Here is a 20,470-nt window from a genome sequence, read left to right as displayed (position 1 = left end):
CTCTCCCCAGCCCAACCCGGAATGTTAATCAGCAGAAAGCTGCTTTAGATTTACAAGGGGGAATTTGTATCCAGTCCTTTGAAACACCAGGCTCCTAAGTCCCTGTATCAAAACCGCTAGTTGTATTGTGAGAACCTTGCTGCAGCAGAAAGACTTAACATCTGAACAGAGATGCTGGGAAGGATTTGATGCTGTGAGTTCCTCAGCTTGAGATTTTGAAAGTAAAATACTTGTTATATGCTGTGGGCATCACTCTAGTAGGAAAGGAACAGTATGGCCTCAGACTCAGCTAATAAACATCTAAGCTAATGTGTGAATGCTCAATTCAGTGTATAAAATAATTAGGGAGGAGAGAGGTAAAATTAGAAGCTCAATAAGCAATTGGTGAGGCACAAAGTGCTTTTTATAGGGGTTAGTCAGAAATGGGACTGAAGTGATAATGAAACAGCGCCACATGCGTTTGTGTCTGACATCAGACACAGAGGTGTTGCATGCTGTTCCTGCCTTAATGCTGATTTTAAGGGTGTTATCCTATGAAAGTTAACCAGTGACCAAACTTATGAGCAAGCTTGAAACAAGTGTGTAATCAATTTGCATGTCAAGTCTTTCTTACAAATTAAAAAAGCTGATGAGTCACGCTAGGAAATTCCATGACGTCACGAAGAAGATAGTCACTTACATGTTAAATTCAATGAATGAATTATGTTGTTTTGCTCACACAAATCTAGTGAATCAGGTGTAACTTTTCAAAGCACCCACATATAATTCTGCATGTGTGGTTTCAACCCTCCATCACACTCAGAAAAAGTCTTTTTGGGCATCAAATGTGATCCACGCAGCCAACTGGCTAGTGAACTTACTTTACTGAATTTTCCCTTCCTAAAGAAAAAAGCATGAACCTGACTCCTGTGATTTACCCATGTTAGTGTGTGTGTGTGTGTGTGTGCGCGCGCGTGTGAGCGTGTGTTTATCTTAGCCAGTATTATTGAGAACAAACCCAATCTAGAGTTGAGGTTCAAAAACTTTGCTCAGTGAGCATGTTGTCTTCCATCCAAACTGACTGGCTCTCTGTTCTTGCTCTCAAGTTGAGCGAAAAATACGGAGAAAAAACGAGCTGATCACACAGACAGAAAGGGAGCAATTAGTGTAAACACACACTCATATGCACACACATACACACTTTGTACTTTTTTGCCCCGTTGCTACCCATATTGTTATTTGTTGAGAGCTGAATAGAGGGTAGCTTGTTCTAAAAAGGGAGGTTAGCTGTTGCCGCTCTTGATCTGTCCCAGCCAATAATGTCCACTCTTTTACTATGGTCACACTGACCTCATGGATATGTTGACTTTTAAGTGACAATAATTGTTCTCTAGGCCAAAACGCAGTTACATTGCATCATATGTTGCACTTCGGAGTTTTTCCTGTCTTTTTTTGTCAAGTCCTTCACCTCCTTGCAGTGTTTGGGAAGGTGACATCATCTCAATAGTAAAAGTGGATTCCATTATGAGAGGGTGGATTTGAGGTTAGATGTTTCTGTGGATGTATTATTGCTGTGTGTGTGTGTGTGTGTGTGTGTGTGTGTGTGTGTGTGTGTGTGTGTGTGTGTGTGTGTGTAACAACCATCATCCAGTGCCATTAGAGAACAAGACCAGCCTCTATATACAGTATAGTATATTTCCAGCTCCAGTACTGCACAATAAGCCAGTGAAACCTATAAAACTAGCCATCCTATAATGGAGCTATATTGTCCCTTTGCTGCACACTATGTGAAGTGGCGTCACATATGGAAACAGGGATTGTTGAATGAGACTAGATAGCCACAGGCACCACAGTTAGCCTGGAACGCAAAATGTAAAACATGATTAGAGAGAGAACGAGGGAGACTGAAGGAGGGGAGAGGGAAAGAGGGGGAGAGAGAGCTGAAGTCATGTTTAGGATTAGGGTTAGTTGTATAGAGCTTATGGTGATATTTTTCAGGGATGTGGGAGACCAAAGCCGGCCCTCCCGAGTCTTACCACTCCTAATTTGAGTGTGTATGTGTGCGTGCGTGCGTGTGTTTGTTTGGGGGTGGTGGTAGGTATGTTATTGCACACCACATTTACAGCTCAATAGTGATATTGTTGCACTGTTGGAGCCACTTAATGTGGCCTGTGTGCATGACTTTGGAGCACCTCAGATTTATTCAAGACCATTTTACATGACACTAGATCTTTCATCCGTCTTGCCGGGTTTTCCACATGAGCAGGAAACGGCTGGTAACTCGTGGTTGGAGTAACAGCTTTATATTTCTCAAGGTTTGCATTTTGAGGTTTGATTTCTGACTTTGTGAGCGCAGACATCACTCAGATATACTGTGAAGATTTGATCCAATCTTTGTGGCTTTGTTCACTGGGATTTTGGGCAGACTTTTAAAAGTGGAGCAATTCAAAAATTATACTGGCTATTCATACTTTTCAAAGTTTGTTTTAACTCTTCAAATTTGAATTTTACTTAATTTTTAGTTCCTAGAAACCATCCTTCCAAGCCAAGCATCCGATACCAGCAGTAGTCTGAGAACAGCAGGCAGATCCAGCACATGAAATCCCTCTCTACCCTACATATAATACCTTCACTTTCACCACTAATAGTACATTTTCCATCTCAGCTGTAACTTTGTATCTTCCAGTGATTAATGATGTTTGTGGGTGTTCTCACTGAGTGACTTCGGGAAGCCCCCTTTTCACACAGCTGATAAGGTTATTTCCTCTTTTAGCCCCAGCTGAGCGCCACCTCTGACCCGCGAACCCTTGCAGCCAGGGGTCAGCAGAGGTGTCAGGGGGATGTTGACCAGACCCCACTTCACTTGTCTATCACAGTCTGTGATTTATCTGGCTCTGGAAGGCGTGCGTGTGCGTATGTGTGGTAGTGTGTGAACGAGAACTGTAACTTCTGATGCCTGTTAAATCAGAAACATAACGATTTGAACACAAATATTCCAGTGAATGGTCGCTTCAGTCAAAACTGAGATTTTAAATGTAAGCAGCTTTGGCTTATGAATGCTTCTCTGTCTGCCTCCAACTCTTCATAGGTAGTTTTCATTTTAAAAGACACACTTGTATTCTAACTTGTCAAATGAATGATTATTTTTAGCTCAAATACTAATACACCACTTTAAGTTTCTAAATGCCCCTCTGTCCTACTGAACTTCTGTTTAGATAAGGATCGTGAGATCGTTCGCCAGAGCAAGCAAACATATGGATATTTTTAACCCCGTATGCTGCAGTTAGTGTAGCTGAACAAAGCTAATACTTCTGGATCTACAGAAATGTACACATATAATAATGTTCAATCCTCGATTTTATGATTAGCCTTTTTTGAATCATGTTCAGTGCGGCTAACAAAAGATCTGTGTGTGGCACACGATCTCTATTAAACTGAGAAGAGTGTGGTTGTGTGTGGGTGAGGGTGGATGTGTGAAAAACAGGTGTTTTGTAGGCTTTGTGTGTGGAAAACAAGAGGTCGGGCCTGTGAGTGAAGGATCACATCTGGCATATGGATTCCACTGTAGAGAAATGAAGCACTAGTGTGTGTGTGTTGTGTGAAAGACGGAGTCACTGAAAGACAGGAGATCAGGAGATGGTGGGAGTGATACACACCCAATGATACCCCTGTCAAACACTACACTATTGTGTGACTGTCCACTCTCCAGCCTCCACAAAGAGACAAACTTATAGCCTCCTGGACCAGAATCAGAGCTCCTCTTTGGGCAGGGGAAGTGGCTTTGAAGCCCCCTTCTCCCTGACTCTCTGATCCATCCACCCTGTAATGAATGAAGAGGCTGTTAATGGAGGAAAGGCAGGTGTTGTCTTGTATGGGTGTTTGTTTGCACACACTTTTCTAAGTCTCGAGTTTTCTGTTAGCTAACTGAGAGCATACAGCAAGAGCAAAGCTGACTGTCTTTTCATCTTTCATGCAGTCTCTCTAAGCTAGACAAAACTAATTAGCACACATAGACCACTTATGTTCAAGAATGCATCTTTGCTGGTGGGAAAAGAAATAAAGTTAAAACTGAGAAAGGCTATGTAATCACACTAGAAATTGTTCAAGGCCTGTCACTGACAAACTGTTTATCATTACACAGCCTCATTTGTTTCAGATTTTTTTTCTATCACAAAATCACACGAGTTCTCGCCTTGTCAAGTATGACAGTTATTTTCTACTGATAATGTGAAACATGAAGTGACTAAAGTAGCCTTGGAGCGAAAATTTATTTGGAGAGAAATAAGCAGTGAAATGTAAAAGATTAAATTGTTTCTAGGACTGACTCATGAGCGCTTGGTATGGTGAAAATTGCTATTGTCTGAGAATTTAGAGTTGTTGCTTTCTGGCCTGTTGTTGAAAGTTAAACCCAAACATATCTTGAGATATGAGAAGCTGTAATGTCCTCCAAAGATTAGATATGTAACCAAATAATGCTACCAAGCAAATCTAATAAAAACACAAATTTGGAGCCAAGTAGAACAAACTGTGACATTGGGAGATAACAACATATCACAAGAGCTACAAAGTGAGTCGATGCATGCAGGAAAAAGGAATGACGCAGTCATTTCCATCAGCTCTAACTCAAAGGGTTTTTTTTTTTTTTGACATATTGTACTCACTGGCAAGCCGCAGTTCAAAGTTATGATTTCCTGACAATGGATTTGAATTTGAACTTTGGCGTTTGATTTGACAGCATTATTTTAAATGGAACATGACTCATAAAAGGACTTAATTGAGAGTGACAGCCTGCCTGGGCAACATTCACAAACTTTCAGTGTAACAAAAAAATTGTTGTTGGATTTTTCTGACCTTGTTTCGACAGTATGTCGAACATCATTTTGAGTGATGGCTTGGCTGAGCTGTGAGGAGCTGTAATGGTTTCGAGAGATAGTTTAAATGGGCTGGGAACTGACACAAGCCTTGTGGTTAAGTTTCAGCTGTAATTTGTAGCTGAGATTCCCACATGACATTTGCAGGGTCAGCCTCAGAAATGGAACCATAATGACCACAAAAGAATGAATCCCTTGTGTCACTTGTCTTCCCTTGCCTCATTCTCTTAACAGTGTCAGATATTCCCGTTTTTTCCCCCCAGTTCCTCCTCTGTTGCATCCTTTTTCTGCATGACTCATTCGTCTTCCAATAAAACTCTACAGCCTGCAGTCCCTCTCCTCCTCTCGGCTTCTACCCTCATTCCCTCCTGCTCATCTTCCTCTCAGACTCTCCCAGTGCCAGAGAGAGAAAAAAAGATGCATATAGTGCTGGGGCTGCTGGTACTTATGATATTAGTGGTGGTGGGGACGGCCCTGGTTGGCTTGCAGACCTACATCAGGCCCAAATGACGCAGGCTGGGGTTCAGCGGTGAGGCAAGCAATGGGGTGGGACTGTGGGAAATACTGAGTGGTGTGTGAATATTTGCCACAGCCTTCAAAGAATATAGCGGAATCAATTGAAACGGTATTATAATTTGCAAAGATTCTGCTTCTGTTCTTTTTTAAGACTGCTAAATATGGGCTAGAGATTATCCTGTAAAAGTCACAAGAAGTGTCACGATAGAAGAAACAAATAAGGACGGGTCTCTCTGAACTCTAAATTTCCCTGGTGTGTAAGTCTCTCTATTATAGTTCTTACATGTCTAGTTTTAATGCAAGAAGCTACAGAAGAAAGTTGAGCTTAAGAGTAGCCTAATGCATTCTGAGCTACTGAATTAGTCCTACAAGGATGATTTGGTTTCTATTCTGAACTGTTTATCATATTTTATCTATCTAGGTAGAGTTTGAAGACTGGAAAAAAACATCAATGCGAATCTCTTGGTGACTCACACTAAAGGGAATCAGAATAATTTGCGAAACATTGCTCACACCTATTGACAAATCTTGTGTGCACGCTGAGGTCTTCATTTTTTCACACAACCTTGCCCACAGTAATGAGACACAATATCTCAAAATGGCACCTATGCCTCAGGAGGCAGGAGTTCCACTCATATAAGCTGGAGTTGAGCTATTACTGAATGAGCTCTTCACATTACAAGCCACATTAAATAACACCTACTACTCTGTCATGGAAGCAGCTACAGTGGCCGTAAAGCATGGTGGTGTATACACAGTGAGGCAGTGTAGGCGAGTATATAGAAGAAGAGAAATTTAACACGATAATGTGATAGGTCTGTTGAGTATGCAGCCATTACCATAAATAACTTTCCTCTATTTTTCTGTGAGAGGATATTCTAAGGCCTTTGGAGGATAAACGAGGGGGAAAAAGAGATTCACATAAGTTCTTTAAAAAAATGTTAGCGCTTCAGATGCCTCACCCACGTTTATCTGTGCTTACTGTCACGTTAAGGAATGATTAACACGCTGCAAAAGCAAAGCCCTCATTATAATTACTAAAATACCTGAAGTGCCACATCAAACAAGTGCACGCATATTTTATATGTGCAGATGTGAGTGTATGTTTGTGCTTGTGTGAGGGAACAGGGATGTGTTGAAGCTTGTGTATGGTTTGTTTGTGTGATGTGCATGTTCTTTGTAGCAGTAGTACTCTGCTAGAGGCAGCCGTTTCCATTGTGTTGGAATGGGAAGTCAGCACATATTATACAAGTCAGATGCTGCAGAGAAAGTACGAGAGTGAGTGAGGGAGAAAGAAATGGAGTTTTGTATGAAACTGGATTCCCTTTGGCAGTCGAACTCTGTCAGAATGACTATGTCTTTAATTCTATCAACATGTTTTTCATTTATGAAGCTGAGCTTTAGACTGAACTGACTTCTCTCTGTCCCTACTTAACTTTGTTTTTAGAGAGCTACGGGGCATAGTGTACCCTTTACTTTCTAATTGGTTTATCCAACTTTCACTGTCTTTATAGAGTAGAAATCGATGTACAGTCCATCATATAATACTGATGTTTACTTCAACCACATATATTTAAATATTGTACTTATCTAACAGAATGTTTTACATTTTTTTTGTGAATGTACGCTTCTGTCCATAGACAACTGATACCATGTTTGGAGTGTCATCCCTTGGACAGTGCATTTATTCTGGGGAATAAATCACAGCATAAAGTAAATAAAGGATGCTAACAGTTATGTTGCTATATTTACTGTAACACACACTCACTATAACATACTGTCAATAAAACACCCTTTTTCTCTTCAATTAGGTAGTATATTTATATCCATCTGTACATAAACTGCACCCATACACTTATAACAAATCAGTCTCATGATTTGGTAGATTAAGACATGTTTACTTTTAAGTCATATAAAGGCAAATAGCAATTCACACAAAGCATTAAATCATTCATATCCAGTATAAAAATAAATTTACCTTCAAAGTGCAGATAAAATCACATAATAGAATGAAAAAGAGAAACAAGGAGGCACGACTGTATAAGATGTTTTATTGGTTACCTAATGAGTTTAAAATATTCTCTTTTGTGCTCCTTGATTCAAATAATAGTCAACTTTAAGTATCCTCAACTCTTCTTAGCACAGAGTAATGAAAGGAAGACGCTTCAGAGTCAGAAGATGAGATTTTTTTTTTTTTTTTTTAACATGCATCTGCAGTTTTTCCTTTTAACATTCTCCCCTGATTCCAATGAGAGCACACCACTTGCCGGAAGCACATGGGAATGTAATTTTAGGGATGATAGCCCATCTTTTCCGCTTTTGGGAGAGTAAGGAGAGTTTGAGATGATGTGGCTTTGCTCCTCTGGTTTTCTAAATAAATCACAAACCTACACTGATCATCTTTCCTCCTTCTATTTCTCTTTTCTATCCTCACCCATCCCCCCGACTCATTTCCTAAAGCTCACTTCTGATTCTGGAGCCAAAGTAAAGGTTAACCTTTGGGCAGTTAGCTTAGCTCACCCAATTAGATGCACAGTAGCTAATGCATTTCTCCAGGCATAGCTAATGAAGGTGTGAGCTAACAGCCAGTGGAGAGATACTAAAAAGCACACAGTGTTCTCACCTTTGCTTGTCACTGCTTTTATTCATTTTAGCTGGAACACCATTACAGCAGTGAAAGAACAGGATGACATGTTTGGGTTATGTAAGGATGATCTTATCTCCTTGCCTGCAATTAATCTGACAGCTGGCGGTCATGTTGAATTAAAGAGCAAACCCATGTTAAGCTGTTATACATCATAATGTGTCTGTTATCTGATTTCATGAATGGGGATGAAGCACACTCCTTTGACAGTTTGTATTTTTATTTGATTTCAATTTAACTTTTATTAAAACTGTTATTTTTTTTATGTGTTCTCCATAACATCACACATCCAGTTTGTCAGAGAATTTTGGGTTGGACTTGCTGGGTCTCCAGGGTGTTTATCCGAAGAGGAAATGCCACACTTGTCCTAAATTAACCCTAGTTATAGCAGTAGCGATAATAGTGGATGCAGTACACTAAAAGTAATGATTCTGTCTCATAACATTACCATTAAATCTTATTAGTTTAGTATATTAGGAACAATACTTTCATGTTGTTTGCTTACAGTATTCCAAGTTAAGATGATCTTCTTGCTTGACAAATAAATATTACTGGAGCAATAACAACCCCTTCTACTCAAAATAAGATCTGTTTGCCAAACCTTCATCCTGCTGACTGTTCCCTTTTATTGCAGCTATAACTGTATCCCTTTCTTTGCCATCCTTATTGTACTAGTTTTTTCACACTGCAAAATAACTGCAGATATGAGAAATAGACATCAAGCTTGTATTGTATATATTATAGACAGTATATATTGTCTCCAGAGGCTATCCATGTAAATGTAAATTCAGTGTTACTGCAAATAAACATTTGCAGTAACACTGAATTCTTAGCTTGATCTTTGCCTCAGTACTTCTTACTAAGCAGCCTTGGCCTGTGCCTGATGCATTGTGCATTTGTTTTGTTTGCATTAGCCTGATGTCACTATGTGCTCTGTTTATTTTCCTAAATGTGTTGAGAGCATGGCTCACGTTCCCTTGTGTGTTTATTTGCCCTCAGCAGTGTGGGTTACATGTAACTAGGATTACAAATACACTAAGTAAATACCACCAGCAATTGTTTTGGGACTTCTGTAGGGAGCAGCTTGGGTGGATGGTTACAATAGTTATGGAGGTTTATTCACATGGCTGAAAAATGTGTCATGTTTATATTCTGTTTCTGTGTCCGTAGGTGTTCTGTCTCTCCCGGCCCATTTCAGTCCCTACACAGAGAACCAGCAGACATCTGTGGACAGCAGGGAGGATGCTTATGCCCAACTGGAGCTGAGGACACTGGAACAGTCCCTGTTGGCTACCTGTGTGGGCAGCATCTCCGAGCTCAGTGAGTACACATAGTTCAGAATAGTGCTGTCCTCGTTGTACCTTCTATTAACAGCTTTTCTTCACATTATGTTTTAATTGAATAAAATCCTCTGAGCTCTTTACAATCACAAAGGAGTACAGTGAAGCTATACATCATTCTTGTTATTACTCACATTACACATTCCCAGAAATAATAAACAAATTGTCATAGTTTTTAATTACTTTAAAATGAAGAATTGTAGAATATGGTGAACACTTGAAGGAAAAGATTTCTTTCTGATATAAATAAAAACATTAGTTCTTACTGTCAAGCAATGTTCCCTGTAATTTTTCCTGAGTCTGAGCAAACACACAAACTCCCTGAGCGTCCCTTGGACCACTGTGAGCAACATCAGACGTGTGCACTGTGGTCACACCAGCATCACATCCATTCAAGTTACATGGTTCATTAAAAGAATCAAATTACAGCATTTACATTTCTGTTAAAACACTTTGTCAACAGGAGCCAGTTGAAGGCTGCAGTGATTTTAGTGACACTACAATGTATAAGAGTGAAGTTATTGAATATTTGTCTCTCTTTACTGTTGCAGTGGTTTTGCAAATTGCAGACGGACCCTGTTCACTCCATAGACACCAATGTTATTCCTGTAGCTTGAAAGACAGCTACTTTTGATAAAACTGGGCTTGTAGCACATTGTCTGCCTTGCAACAATGGGAAAGAGGCACCGTTTATGTTTTGACAACCTATATCTAACGAGTTATTGATGCTGGAAGTCTGAATCTGTGAATATCTTTCCAACTTTACTGAACTTGGGGCCACTACCACCTAAGGAGTGATATATTTAATTTTGAAAAAAGCATTTAGCCATACTTAACGCTTTAAGTGCTTTATTAACATGGAACTAAAAATTTTGTATTGTTTTATTGTCACAGGTTCTGTCTGAAAAGAGGTGGCATCATTTTAAACAGTGAAATCAAACTAACAAAATGTAATGACCAACCAGTGAGCAATACTGGATTCTGCAAAAACATAAACAACTTTTTTAAAAAATCTAAATCTTATCTTAACACAGTTAATGTATTAACTTATTTATGTGTGTATGCATGTATTTATTGATTTATTTAGTACTGTTAACATATCAGAGTTCTGAGTGAGTTTTTCTTAAGATAGGCAAAGGTCATTTATTGATCACATATAGGCTGTTAAATGTTTATTAAAAACTAAAAAGCATTTTAAAAAAAACAACTTAGGCATTTATTGAGTCACTAAAATACTGTAGAGTACAGACCACATCAGCATGATTATAAGCATCCTCTGGTAAATGAACAACCAGATACTGATGTCTCTCACCATATGGACTTCAGGAGATGATTAGATGATGATAAACTGTGACCTACTGGTTGGGTTCTCTCTGTTCTCATGTTTCTTACATGTTTGTCCCCTGACAGCCGGGTCCTAATGTTTTTTGAGCAACACACCATACTATGACGTTTTTACAATGATGGTTCTACTATGGAACCAGTTTGACATGTTCAGGTGTTCTTTGTGTGAAAACTCAGAGATTTCAGGTATCAGAAGGTGGTTTTCAACTTTCTTTGTTAACTTTCTGCTTCAACTTTAAATTAAATTTCCTTCACTAACCCAGCCCTCTGGACTTCCAGGAAGCTGTGTTCCTATTGGCTGTCCAGGTGGCTGCTTGGTGTTATCAGGAACACCTGAGCAGCTCAGTGTCTTCCTGCTTTATTTAGCTGCAGACAAACATTTCCTCTGCTTCTCTTCACCACTGAGGTTTGGCTCCATTGCTTTGGTTTGTTCTTCAGGCGTTGGCTTGCAGCTTCCAGCAGTAAAATCATCTTTAATGTGTTTCTTGGTGTGTTTTAGGGCTTTGTACTGGATAGTTGTCTTGGTAAATGAGGTTCTTTAGCCACAGTTAGCACATGGTGCTAATGTGTGCAGTGATTAGTGGATTTGGTACAGCTGAGTTGTGTCTTTATCTTGGCTGTAGTGAGTCTTCAGAGGTTTTTGGTCAGACACATTCTGTATTCTTGTTTGTGAACCAAGGTTGGTTGTCCAGAAGGTAAGAGTTCCTGTCCTGATTCTCTGTTCTCAGAGGTTCTCTGGTAGGCTGCAGGAGACTTTAGTGTTTGGGTTGTGCTAGTTTGGTTTTTGTAAGGTTTCATTTGGACGACTATCTTGAGGCCCCTCCATGTGGTTTAGTGAGATTTTCTGGAACAGTTCTACAAAGCAACCTGCAGCAGAAGAGACTTTGAGAGTTTTTAGGAAGTTCTGGAGACCAGACTTTAGAGCAGCAGAAACATTTGTCAGCAGTTTGAGCAGGAGAAGGTGAGCTTCAGAGTAGAAATGAGACGGAAACCTTCTTGACCCGTGTGGTGAGGTCCTGTACCAAGAGTTTGAGCAGGTTGTGAAGAGTCTGTAGTTCTTTGGTCTGAAAGCACAAGAAGAGTCGACTCATTAAAGGAGAAAACAGAAGATATTGTTGGTTCTTCTGTCGCTCTGCAGTTTCCTTAGACTGAATATCAAGTTTATATTTTAAATGACTTACCATGTGAGCCCAAGAAGACTTCAATACACTCCCTCCATCCCCTGGACACAACATATCTTATTACCATATTAAATCTTTTTTTTAAAAATGTTTTTGAGTATTAATCATAGTTTTTTCTCTTTGCTTGTTTAGTTTTGTCATCTGTGTAAAAGGTGCTAAACAAATAAAGTTGAATTGATAAACTGAATAATTGACTAACTCGTGATTGTGACAACAGAAGTATTTTCAGTATAATTTAAGGGTTTATTTCATTTTTAAGGCTGGGGTTAAAATCTTGACAGAAAAAGAAGATTAAAGAAATAAATCACATAACAAAAAGCAATTAAATCAAAGGAAAAATACAATAATACAATAGAACTTTGAAAAAGTTTTATTATTAAAAAGATTAAATAAATTTAAGATGTAATTTTCTAATTAAACATTTAATTTTTTAATTAAATGTTTTGTCTTTTTAAAAGTTTAATAATCTAATTAAATGTTTTGCATTTTTTAAAATGTTTAATATTCTTGTTGAATTGTATTTTTTAAATGTTTAATTATGAAAAATATATTATCTGTAATTTTTAATATTTGTATTTTAAAAATTTTGTTTAATTTCATAATGACATGTATTGTATCTTGTTGAATTATCTCATTCGATATTTTGTCTGTTTAATATCATTTAATTGTATTTAATGTTTAATAGAGTTAAACATACATTTAATTAGATTATTAAACCTTTAAAAAGACAAAACATGTAATTAAAAAATTAAATGTTTAATTAGAAAATTACATCTTAAAGACAATAAAACTTCAAATAGGAATTAAACAGAAAATACAATGAAGCATTTAAAAAGAAAATGAAACATTAAAAGGTGGTAAAACATTTAAAAAGAAAAACCTTAAAGATTTAATCAAAAAATTAAACACTGGGAAAGAAAAAGGAATTTTTCAAACAAGCCAATAAAGCATTTGAAAAAACAACAATTAAACATTAAAAAGACAAAACATTTCGAAATCAAATCAAACATTAGAAACATTTCCTCTTTCTATGTTCTTGGTTTGATTGTGGACAGATTTACTAAGAACTCATTTAAGAAAACTGCTTTCCAGATAAAGTCTACTAGTAGTTGAAGACATTGATCAAACTAATGTTACCTTCTGATCTCCACAAACTTTACTGTTCAGTGAAGAGAAACAAAGTTTGTTAAGGATTTCTAAAAAACCCACAGGTGAAGGTCTGAGAAGAACTCAGATGGATGGTGTAAATGTGAAATCAAGACTCATGGTCACAAGTTTTAAGGCTTCTGTTAACCAGAAAGTTCAAACTAACAGAGAAGTACTGAGAAACTTTTAAAATTTCAGTCCTCAGACTGTCTGAAGGTTCAAACTAACAGAGAACTACTCAGGAACTTAGAGGATTTCAGTCCTTGGACTGTCTGAAGGTTCAAACTAACAGAGAACTACTGTGGGACTTAGAAAATTTCAGTCCTCAGACTGTCTGAAGGTTCAAACTAACAGAGAACTACTCAGGAACTTAGAAGATATCAGTACTTGGGCTGTCTGAAAGTTCAATCTAACAGAGATCTACTGTGGGACTTAGAAAATTTCAGCCCTCAGACTGTGTGAAAGCTCAGGTCCTGAGGACTCGGGAGGTCTGGAGGCTTTGGAAAGTCTTGGAACTGAGGGTTCCACCCTCCAGCACAAAGGCTGAAGCCCAACCTCCTGAGAAAAACGGTCGAGTCGAGACTCGAGTTAAAAAAAAAACTCGAAAATGGCAAAAAATAGATGATAAATGCGCAAAAAAAAGAAGAATTAGTATCTGAGCGAGTAGCTCAGGGGGATAAGAAGAGGACTACCAAGCGGAAGGTCGCAGGTTCAAGACCCAGCACTGGCAATTTTCTTTCTTTGTCTCTGTCAGAATTTTGAAAAACTTAAGAAGTGTCTGGTCTTGAACCAGCGACCTGCAGCTCCATAGGCAAATCCTTAACTCACTGAGCTACAGATCAGATACAAAGAAATAAATTCGTCGTCCCTTTGGCATCGTAGTTCCTGAAGTGACCTCATGGGCGGAGTCAAGGCGGAGTCTGGGTGGAGTCAGGGCGGAGAGTAGGCGGGGAGGTGGGTGGCGGCCTCCCCCCTCTACTCCCCCGCCTCCCCCCACCACCCACCACACCTTCCCCCGCCCAACGAGTTCTTCGAGTCTCCACGGGTTTTCCCGAGTTTCTGGAGTTTCCACGAGGTCGGAGGCAGAGCAAGTTGTCATGAAGAGGTGTTGAAGTCGGCCAGGATGGACTGACTTTTTACAGCGACTAGAAGGAAGATGACTAGAAGAGGTCTTTAACCACCATCCATAAAATCCATGGAGTCGCTCCAGAGAAATGAAGGGAGGTCAACTTTTATCAACCTCCATCCACATGTTCAACTTGATATCTTTACTTTGACATTTTTAGCACCACAAACCTTTAGTATCACACTTTATTATCATTTATTAGGACTTTAATGGAATCCACCAGCAGATTTACTTTTTGTTGACAAACTTTATTCTTGTCGTCGTGGGACTGCAGTATTTAAAACTGTTCCTTCTATTTGACCTCATGTTTATTAGTTTTAGTGGAGAAAGTTATTTTAATTGTCGATTAATCTCTTAAAAACTAAATAATAAATTGGGTTAGTCAAGAGCTTTAAATTTCTTACTTTGTCATATTTTAAGTATGACAAAAAAATGTAAAAATATAGCATCTTGAGACAATTTGACCTGTAACTGGCGTTATATAAATAAAATAGAATTTACATTGTATGTATCTTGTAAGGTTGGAGTAATTCAGCCGTATATGTTGGAAAACACATTTTCTTTGTCCATTAATCTGTTGATTGTTTTCTCCAGTAATTCATTTCTTGTTTTGGTTTATAAAATGTCAAACCCAAATATATTCAGTTTACTGTCATAAAACCAAAAAGATTTACATTCATGATGCAGGAATCAGGCAGTTTTTCACTTTTTGTCTTAGTCAGAAAGATAGTTGATAATGTGTGAATTGTTGCAGCTTGTGAGCCGTAGAAGGTTTTAATCTTTGGGGCCGAGTGTCCAAAAACATTTACAAACCAACATCAGCAAAACACTCAACAAAGATTTGAACATCATTAAAGGGAAATCCAACTTTTGCATGACAATGTCTAATTAAAGGACATTTATTTCCAATGTAAATGTGTGATATCCATCCTCTGGAGCTTTCTCTTCACATCGTCTTCCACCTGAACTGGTTTGGTCGGGAGCATGTGCAACAAACATTTGAAAAACTGCACTTTAACATCAATGAATGACACTGAAGTTTAATTTCTACATAAATGAGACTGAGTCTGGATGTGCTGCTCTGTCATTAACTCCTAAGTTTAGGGAAAGTTCAAACAAAAGAGTTCAGATAAGACTTGAGAATGAGCTTATTTTGAACAAACTTCTCAGACTTTCTGAGCTTCAGCACCTACAGCAAGATATTTTAACAACAAGCAACTCAAGAGATCCAGAAGTTGGAGAGAGTTAGCTTTAGCTGAGCCAAAGAACATGTGGGACGCTAACCTAGCAAACATTTCAGACTTTTCTCTGTGAATTCTGAGAAATAATGTCCTATTTAATGACAGAGCTACACATCTTAACTCCGTCTCATTAAAACAGACTCTAATTCAGTGTCATCCATCCATATTAAAGTGCAGTTACCCAAAATGTTTGTTGCATGAGCTCCAACAAAACCTGTCCAGGTAGAAGGCCACTTTGACAAACAGGAAGTGGAAGATTCCAAGCAGATTTATAGAAGGGGGAACCGGACTGTACTAAGTGTGGTCGAGTATAGAGGGGTGTTTTGTGGGTTTTTAAGGCTGATAATGATTATTAGTGAGGCATTTGGAATAGATATTCATTTGCAGTGAATGAAAGTATTTAAAATCTTGGAGTTAAACTTAGAAGAACACAAACTCTAACAGAAAACTTTGTTGATACGTTTTTGTTTTGTTTACAGATGTTAAGTTAAAGGAGTTTTATTCGTTACGTATAACCAATCAAATCACTCCAGAAGACAGAGCGACCACAGGTAGATAAAGGTTCAGAGCCAAAGTAGCGCCATTTTTAAATGTATTTATTACCGTAAATCAGTAAAAAATAAAATACTGATAATCAGTAAATCAGTCAGCCCACAATTACTACAATTCTACAATGTATGTCTCTTTCCTTTGACTTGTTATTTGTACAATATACGATGTATATGATGGTGTTTTTTCATACCAAAGGCTATACTATGATGTTTTCTAGGAGACATACCATGCTACTCTGCTTGTTCTGGCTCTGGGCCACTGCACTCCTCCTCTGTTGTTTTCTGGATTGTACTCAGCTGCATGCCTTCGTCCACCCGGCCTCCGTTGACTCGTCCCGCCTGCCGTCTCTGGAGCTGAAGCTGGATTGGAACAGACCAAAGTACAGTCCAATCACGATGCCAGCTGCCTCTCAAAAGGCTCCTTCATCTGGCAGGTGGCGGCACTTCTTCTGAGAGGAAGCTGAGCTGGCCTGGCAGAACTTTGGAGATGTGTTCCAGTGGTTGGTGGATATGTGGGGAGATAGAGAGGGACCTTTGAATTGTTCACAAAGGAAAACAGGGAAGCCATTGGTAGTTTTAGTTTAGGGTGCTACTGCGGTGTGTTTTTGGGTTTTAAGAGGTGAACAGGAAGAGTTTTTTTTCATATTGATTATCTTTTACTTTGTTCCTGGTTGGAATGCCCATCAATGTCAACATGAAGTTCACTTTTAGTTCTGTTGATTTATTTTTATTTTACTAACACCCATTTGTTTTTAACCCCCTCACATGTTGTGTTGTTGTAAACTTACTCTTTCAAATAAATTCTCGTCTAACCCTCTGGAAACCAGCGTTTGGACTGTTTTTGTGTTGCTCCTCACCTACTGACAGCTGTGGACTAAAGGCTATACTGTGACGTTTTTAGAGCCACATGCTATACTATGATGTTTGTTGGGCAACACGCTATACTATAGGCTTTTTAAATTGACATATTACTGTGACGTTTTTTTTGGTTTAGTTTTTAAAAAAAATTTTTTAGCAACATATAAGAATTCGAACAGATTTAAAAGTTACTACACTTTTACTTGTGCAATGAAATTATTATTCTATGGCATTTTTTAGATGACATATTATACTCTGTTTTCTTGAATTACATACTTTTTTGACAATATACTGCACTATGACATTTTTTGAACCACATATCATACATGACAATTTTAGGCAACATCCTATCATTCTGTGCTTTTTGAACCACATAATAATCTATGTTTTGTTTTTTTTTCTTGCCAACATGCTGTACTATGAACTACAGGCCATACTATGTTATTGTTGAGTAAAGTATACTATACTTTGACATTTTCTGAACTACATCCTATACTATGGCATTATACACAGAGTGCTTTGGTTACATGTTGATTTATAATCTAGATTTTTTTCTGTTTTGTTTTTTGACGGGATTACCACAGACCTGACTGTGAACACCGTCGACACCCACCTCAGGGAGACGCTGCCTAAGATCTCAAGGCTGCTTGGTCGTGGTCTTTCTGGCACGTACTCTTCCAAGATGAGCCGGGAAGTTTAACACTGATGGAATGACACCAGGTCTAAGCCGACAAACTTCCAATTCCTCCTCAACCCATAGTCTCTGGGAAACCTACATGTAGTAAGAAAAGTAGACAGAGAAGTAATTAAGTCTGTACACAACATATTAAAAAGAAATCATGCTAATAAATTAAGTACAAAGAACCGAATTCGCCAATATACTGGAGACCAGAGCTATTTAATTTGATAAGTATAACCTTGTTTAGCAACATTTGAATTATTTGAGAGCAGTCCTAAAGAACTGCCTGTAATCCCAATCATAAAATGGGTTTGGAGGAAGAACATAGATAGTAATCTGGATATACATGAGTTAGGCTTTATAACTACTGTACTATTACAAATGCTGATACTACTTCTACGACTCTAACAGCTGTTTATACTACTACTACTGCTTCTACTTTTAGTATTACTACTACTGCTTGTACAACTATACTACAGCTACTATTAATCGTCTGGTATTTGCTTGTCAAGCTGCTAGCTCGCCTTAGCGTTTTGCTAGTGGCTAACTAGTTAGCTCTCATAGACTGGAAGCTCTCAACAAGATTTCATAATGAAAAAAGAGCCAAAAACTATTCTTACCTATGAAAAGTCATTCCAAGTTTCCTTGTCTCAATCGTACAACGTAGTGTGTAACTGTATGCAGCACAGTGAGCCGGCATACTTGTTGTTTTCACGCCGCACATCAACGGAATGCACTGAAACTTTGCCCCCACTAGCTTAGCCTCTCAGTAGTGCGCAGCTCAAAGGGGGCGTGTCCTATCTACTCATTCATATCTATGAGAACAACGATGGCTGCACATAAGGACGCCTGACGTGGATTAGCTGCGTAAATACCATTATATACAGTCTATGGTAAATACGTGTGTGAATCGCCTCATTGGCTGCAGCAGCCAGTCACCGGTCACTCACTGACTCACACTGAAAAATAGCACAGAATGAACTGTTACATGTTTATTTTATTTACAATTTAGGTTGGATTTTTTCTTTGTGCGCAGCGCAGTTTTTCTGTGCGCGGAGACCGTGTCAGCAGTGCGCAATTGCGCACGCGCGCAGCTTAGAGGGAACAGTGCTGTCAAGTGGCAAGCACAGACAACAGATAATTACTTCTTTATCACTTTATATCTAAGATAAATCTCAACTTGTGCCTTGTGCAAGTCATCTAATACACTGTCTTCTAAAAATAAACACTGGAGTAGTTTTTCTGCACATGGAGCTCTGGAGAGTGAAGTGATAATGTCTGTGATTGTATATTTTCACTTCTTTGTTTTTCAAAGCAGTGCGCAATCTTTTTTTTTTCCACAGTTAAATTAGTCGACAAGGGAAAACATTTGGACTGTCTCATCCAGTCTCAGTCATTATTCTGTCTGCTGTCAGTCATAATGGAGTTGTAGCTCTCCTTTTTGTAGGCTAAATTCAGTCTTTGCATGTCTTCCTCTGGTTTGATGAAGTTTCTTGAAATGTTGCCAATTTTAGACATTCTAGTCATTCATACACATGGTGGGTGGTAAACACGGAGGCATGCTGACACACAGTCATACTGTGCTCTACTGTACATGTAGTCTGTTGAAATTGGAAGCTGTGATGGAGTTGGCAGGAATCAGATCATTAGTAAGTGAGAAAAAAAACAGGAATCGAGGGTGGCAGAGAGATGGAGTTGTAACAGTGGGGGATTAAGCTTCGTAAAGGAGTAGGTTTAGATGTGTGAAGCACTGGGGGTCAGGAGGAAATGATAGAAAGGTAGAGAGGTGAAAAGGGAAGTTGTCCAGGCAGGGAGAGGGGAGGAAAGATGGAGATTAGTGCTGGTCAAAGCAGGGATAGGTTTCCTACTCCAAATGAGCTAACACTCTGCCATTTGTTCCTCCAGCACAAGGCCACGTTCATACACCGCCGCCGTTAGTGAGGCATTAAGAGAGTATACACACATTCTCAAACACAGACACACTCTTTCTCTCACTTTCGCTCAGTGAACTCTTTGTGCCACATCTCTCTGGTGGTGTGAAGCTGGGCTGCTCTGGGCAGGGCTGGCATCCAGACTCATCCACGCCTACAAACACACACAGGCATGTGTCCACTGATTCGTCTACGCACAACAAAAACACAGTGGGTTTGGCACTCTGATCAGAGCCCAAGAGACCAGGCAGACACAGCAGCATCTGTACTGAGCCGCTCAGCCCTGCTGGATCACTCAACTGGACTTGGCCAGACACGCAAACACACAGCATACATAAACATGATGGATAATGGATGGCAGGACACATAAGCGATATTAGCTAAATGTCCGAAATTGTTGGAAATATAGCGTAACACTGGCCCTGAAAGTGTCTTCATGTGAAGGTTTTTTTTTTTGAGCTGGTCTTCCATCAGCTCTGGGAAACTATGAATATCCAGTTAACTAAGGAAAATATTAAAAAGCAGGATTGGAATAACCAAAAAATGAAGTGAGCTTTGTGCTAAAGCCTGTAAATCCAGTTAACAATGTGAGGCCTTACAGAATCCACACAAAACATTGTTTGTATTAAACTGACAGAAGTACTGTCAACAGTGTCTATTTATCCAATTCTTTGAATCATCTCATTGTCTTGCTATTTTGACCACAGATCAGCATTTCGTCAATATGTATTTAACAAAGCAGTCGCATCACAGTTTATTGACTTACCGGCTTCCACAAGGACTCCAGTATAATCTGTAATCTAAGAATGAAGTATTTCATTTCCCTTTGACCCCTGGAGCTCAGTTTAGCTCCAGGGCATAGAATAGGCTGGAAAGCCAGGGAGAGGCTCTCCATCTTGGGCAAGAATTCCTAGGAGACCTCCTGGAGGGGCTGCTGGTGGTGGTTTACACAAAAGAGGCCCTTCAGCTTTAAGTGGGGTCTTTTTTAGAAAGCTGCCCCAATCTCACCCCCCTCAAAGTAGCCCGAACCCCTTAATGCCGACACACACATGCACACTCACAC

The 20,470-nt window shown here is 39.0% G+C and overlaps 1 protein-coding gene and 1 long non-coding RNA gene across 3 annotated transcripts in view; one reads left to right on the top strand and one right to left on the bottom strand.

Moving 5' to 3' along the window:
• abtb2b (ankyrin repeat and BTB (POZ) domain containing 2b) overlaps positions 1-20,470 on the top strand; it is a 58,601-nt gene that overhangs the window by 23,297 nt on the left and 14,834 nt on the right. For both annotated transcript variants that reach the window (XM_055009006.1, XM_055009005.1), the window contains one exon: positions 9,181-9,330. In XM_055009006.1, coding sequence (XP_054864981.1) covers positions 9,181-9,330 — 150 coding nt within the window. The remainder of the gene's footprint in view (positions 1-9,180; positions 9,331-20,470) is intronic.
• LOC129348554 (uncharacterized) lies at positions 10,249-18,197 on the bottom strand. The gene is made up of 4 exons (XR_008601144.1): positions 18,097-18,197; positions 17,411-17,569; positions 16,167-16,471; positions 10,249-11,758 (listed from the first exon to the last, which is right to left on the bottom strand). It is a non-coding gene; the product is annotated as an uncharacterized LOC129348554 (long non-coding RNA).

Source organism: Amphiprion ocellaris, chromosome 3 (genome assembly GCF_022539595.1).
Source record: "Amphiprion ocellaris isolate individual 3 ecotype Okinawa chromosome 3, ASM2253959v1, whole genome shotgun sequence".
NCBI lineage: Eukaryota > Metazoa > Chordata > Actinopteri > Pomacentridae > Amphiprion > Amphiprion ocellaris.
The sequence above is the reverse complement of the archived record's forward strand: the minus strand, read 5'-3'. Positions and strand labels throughout refer to the sequence as shown.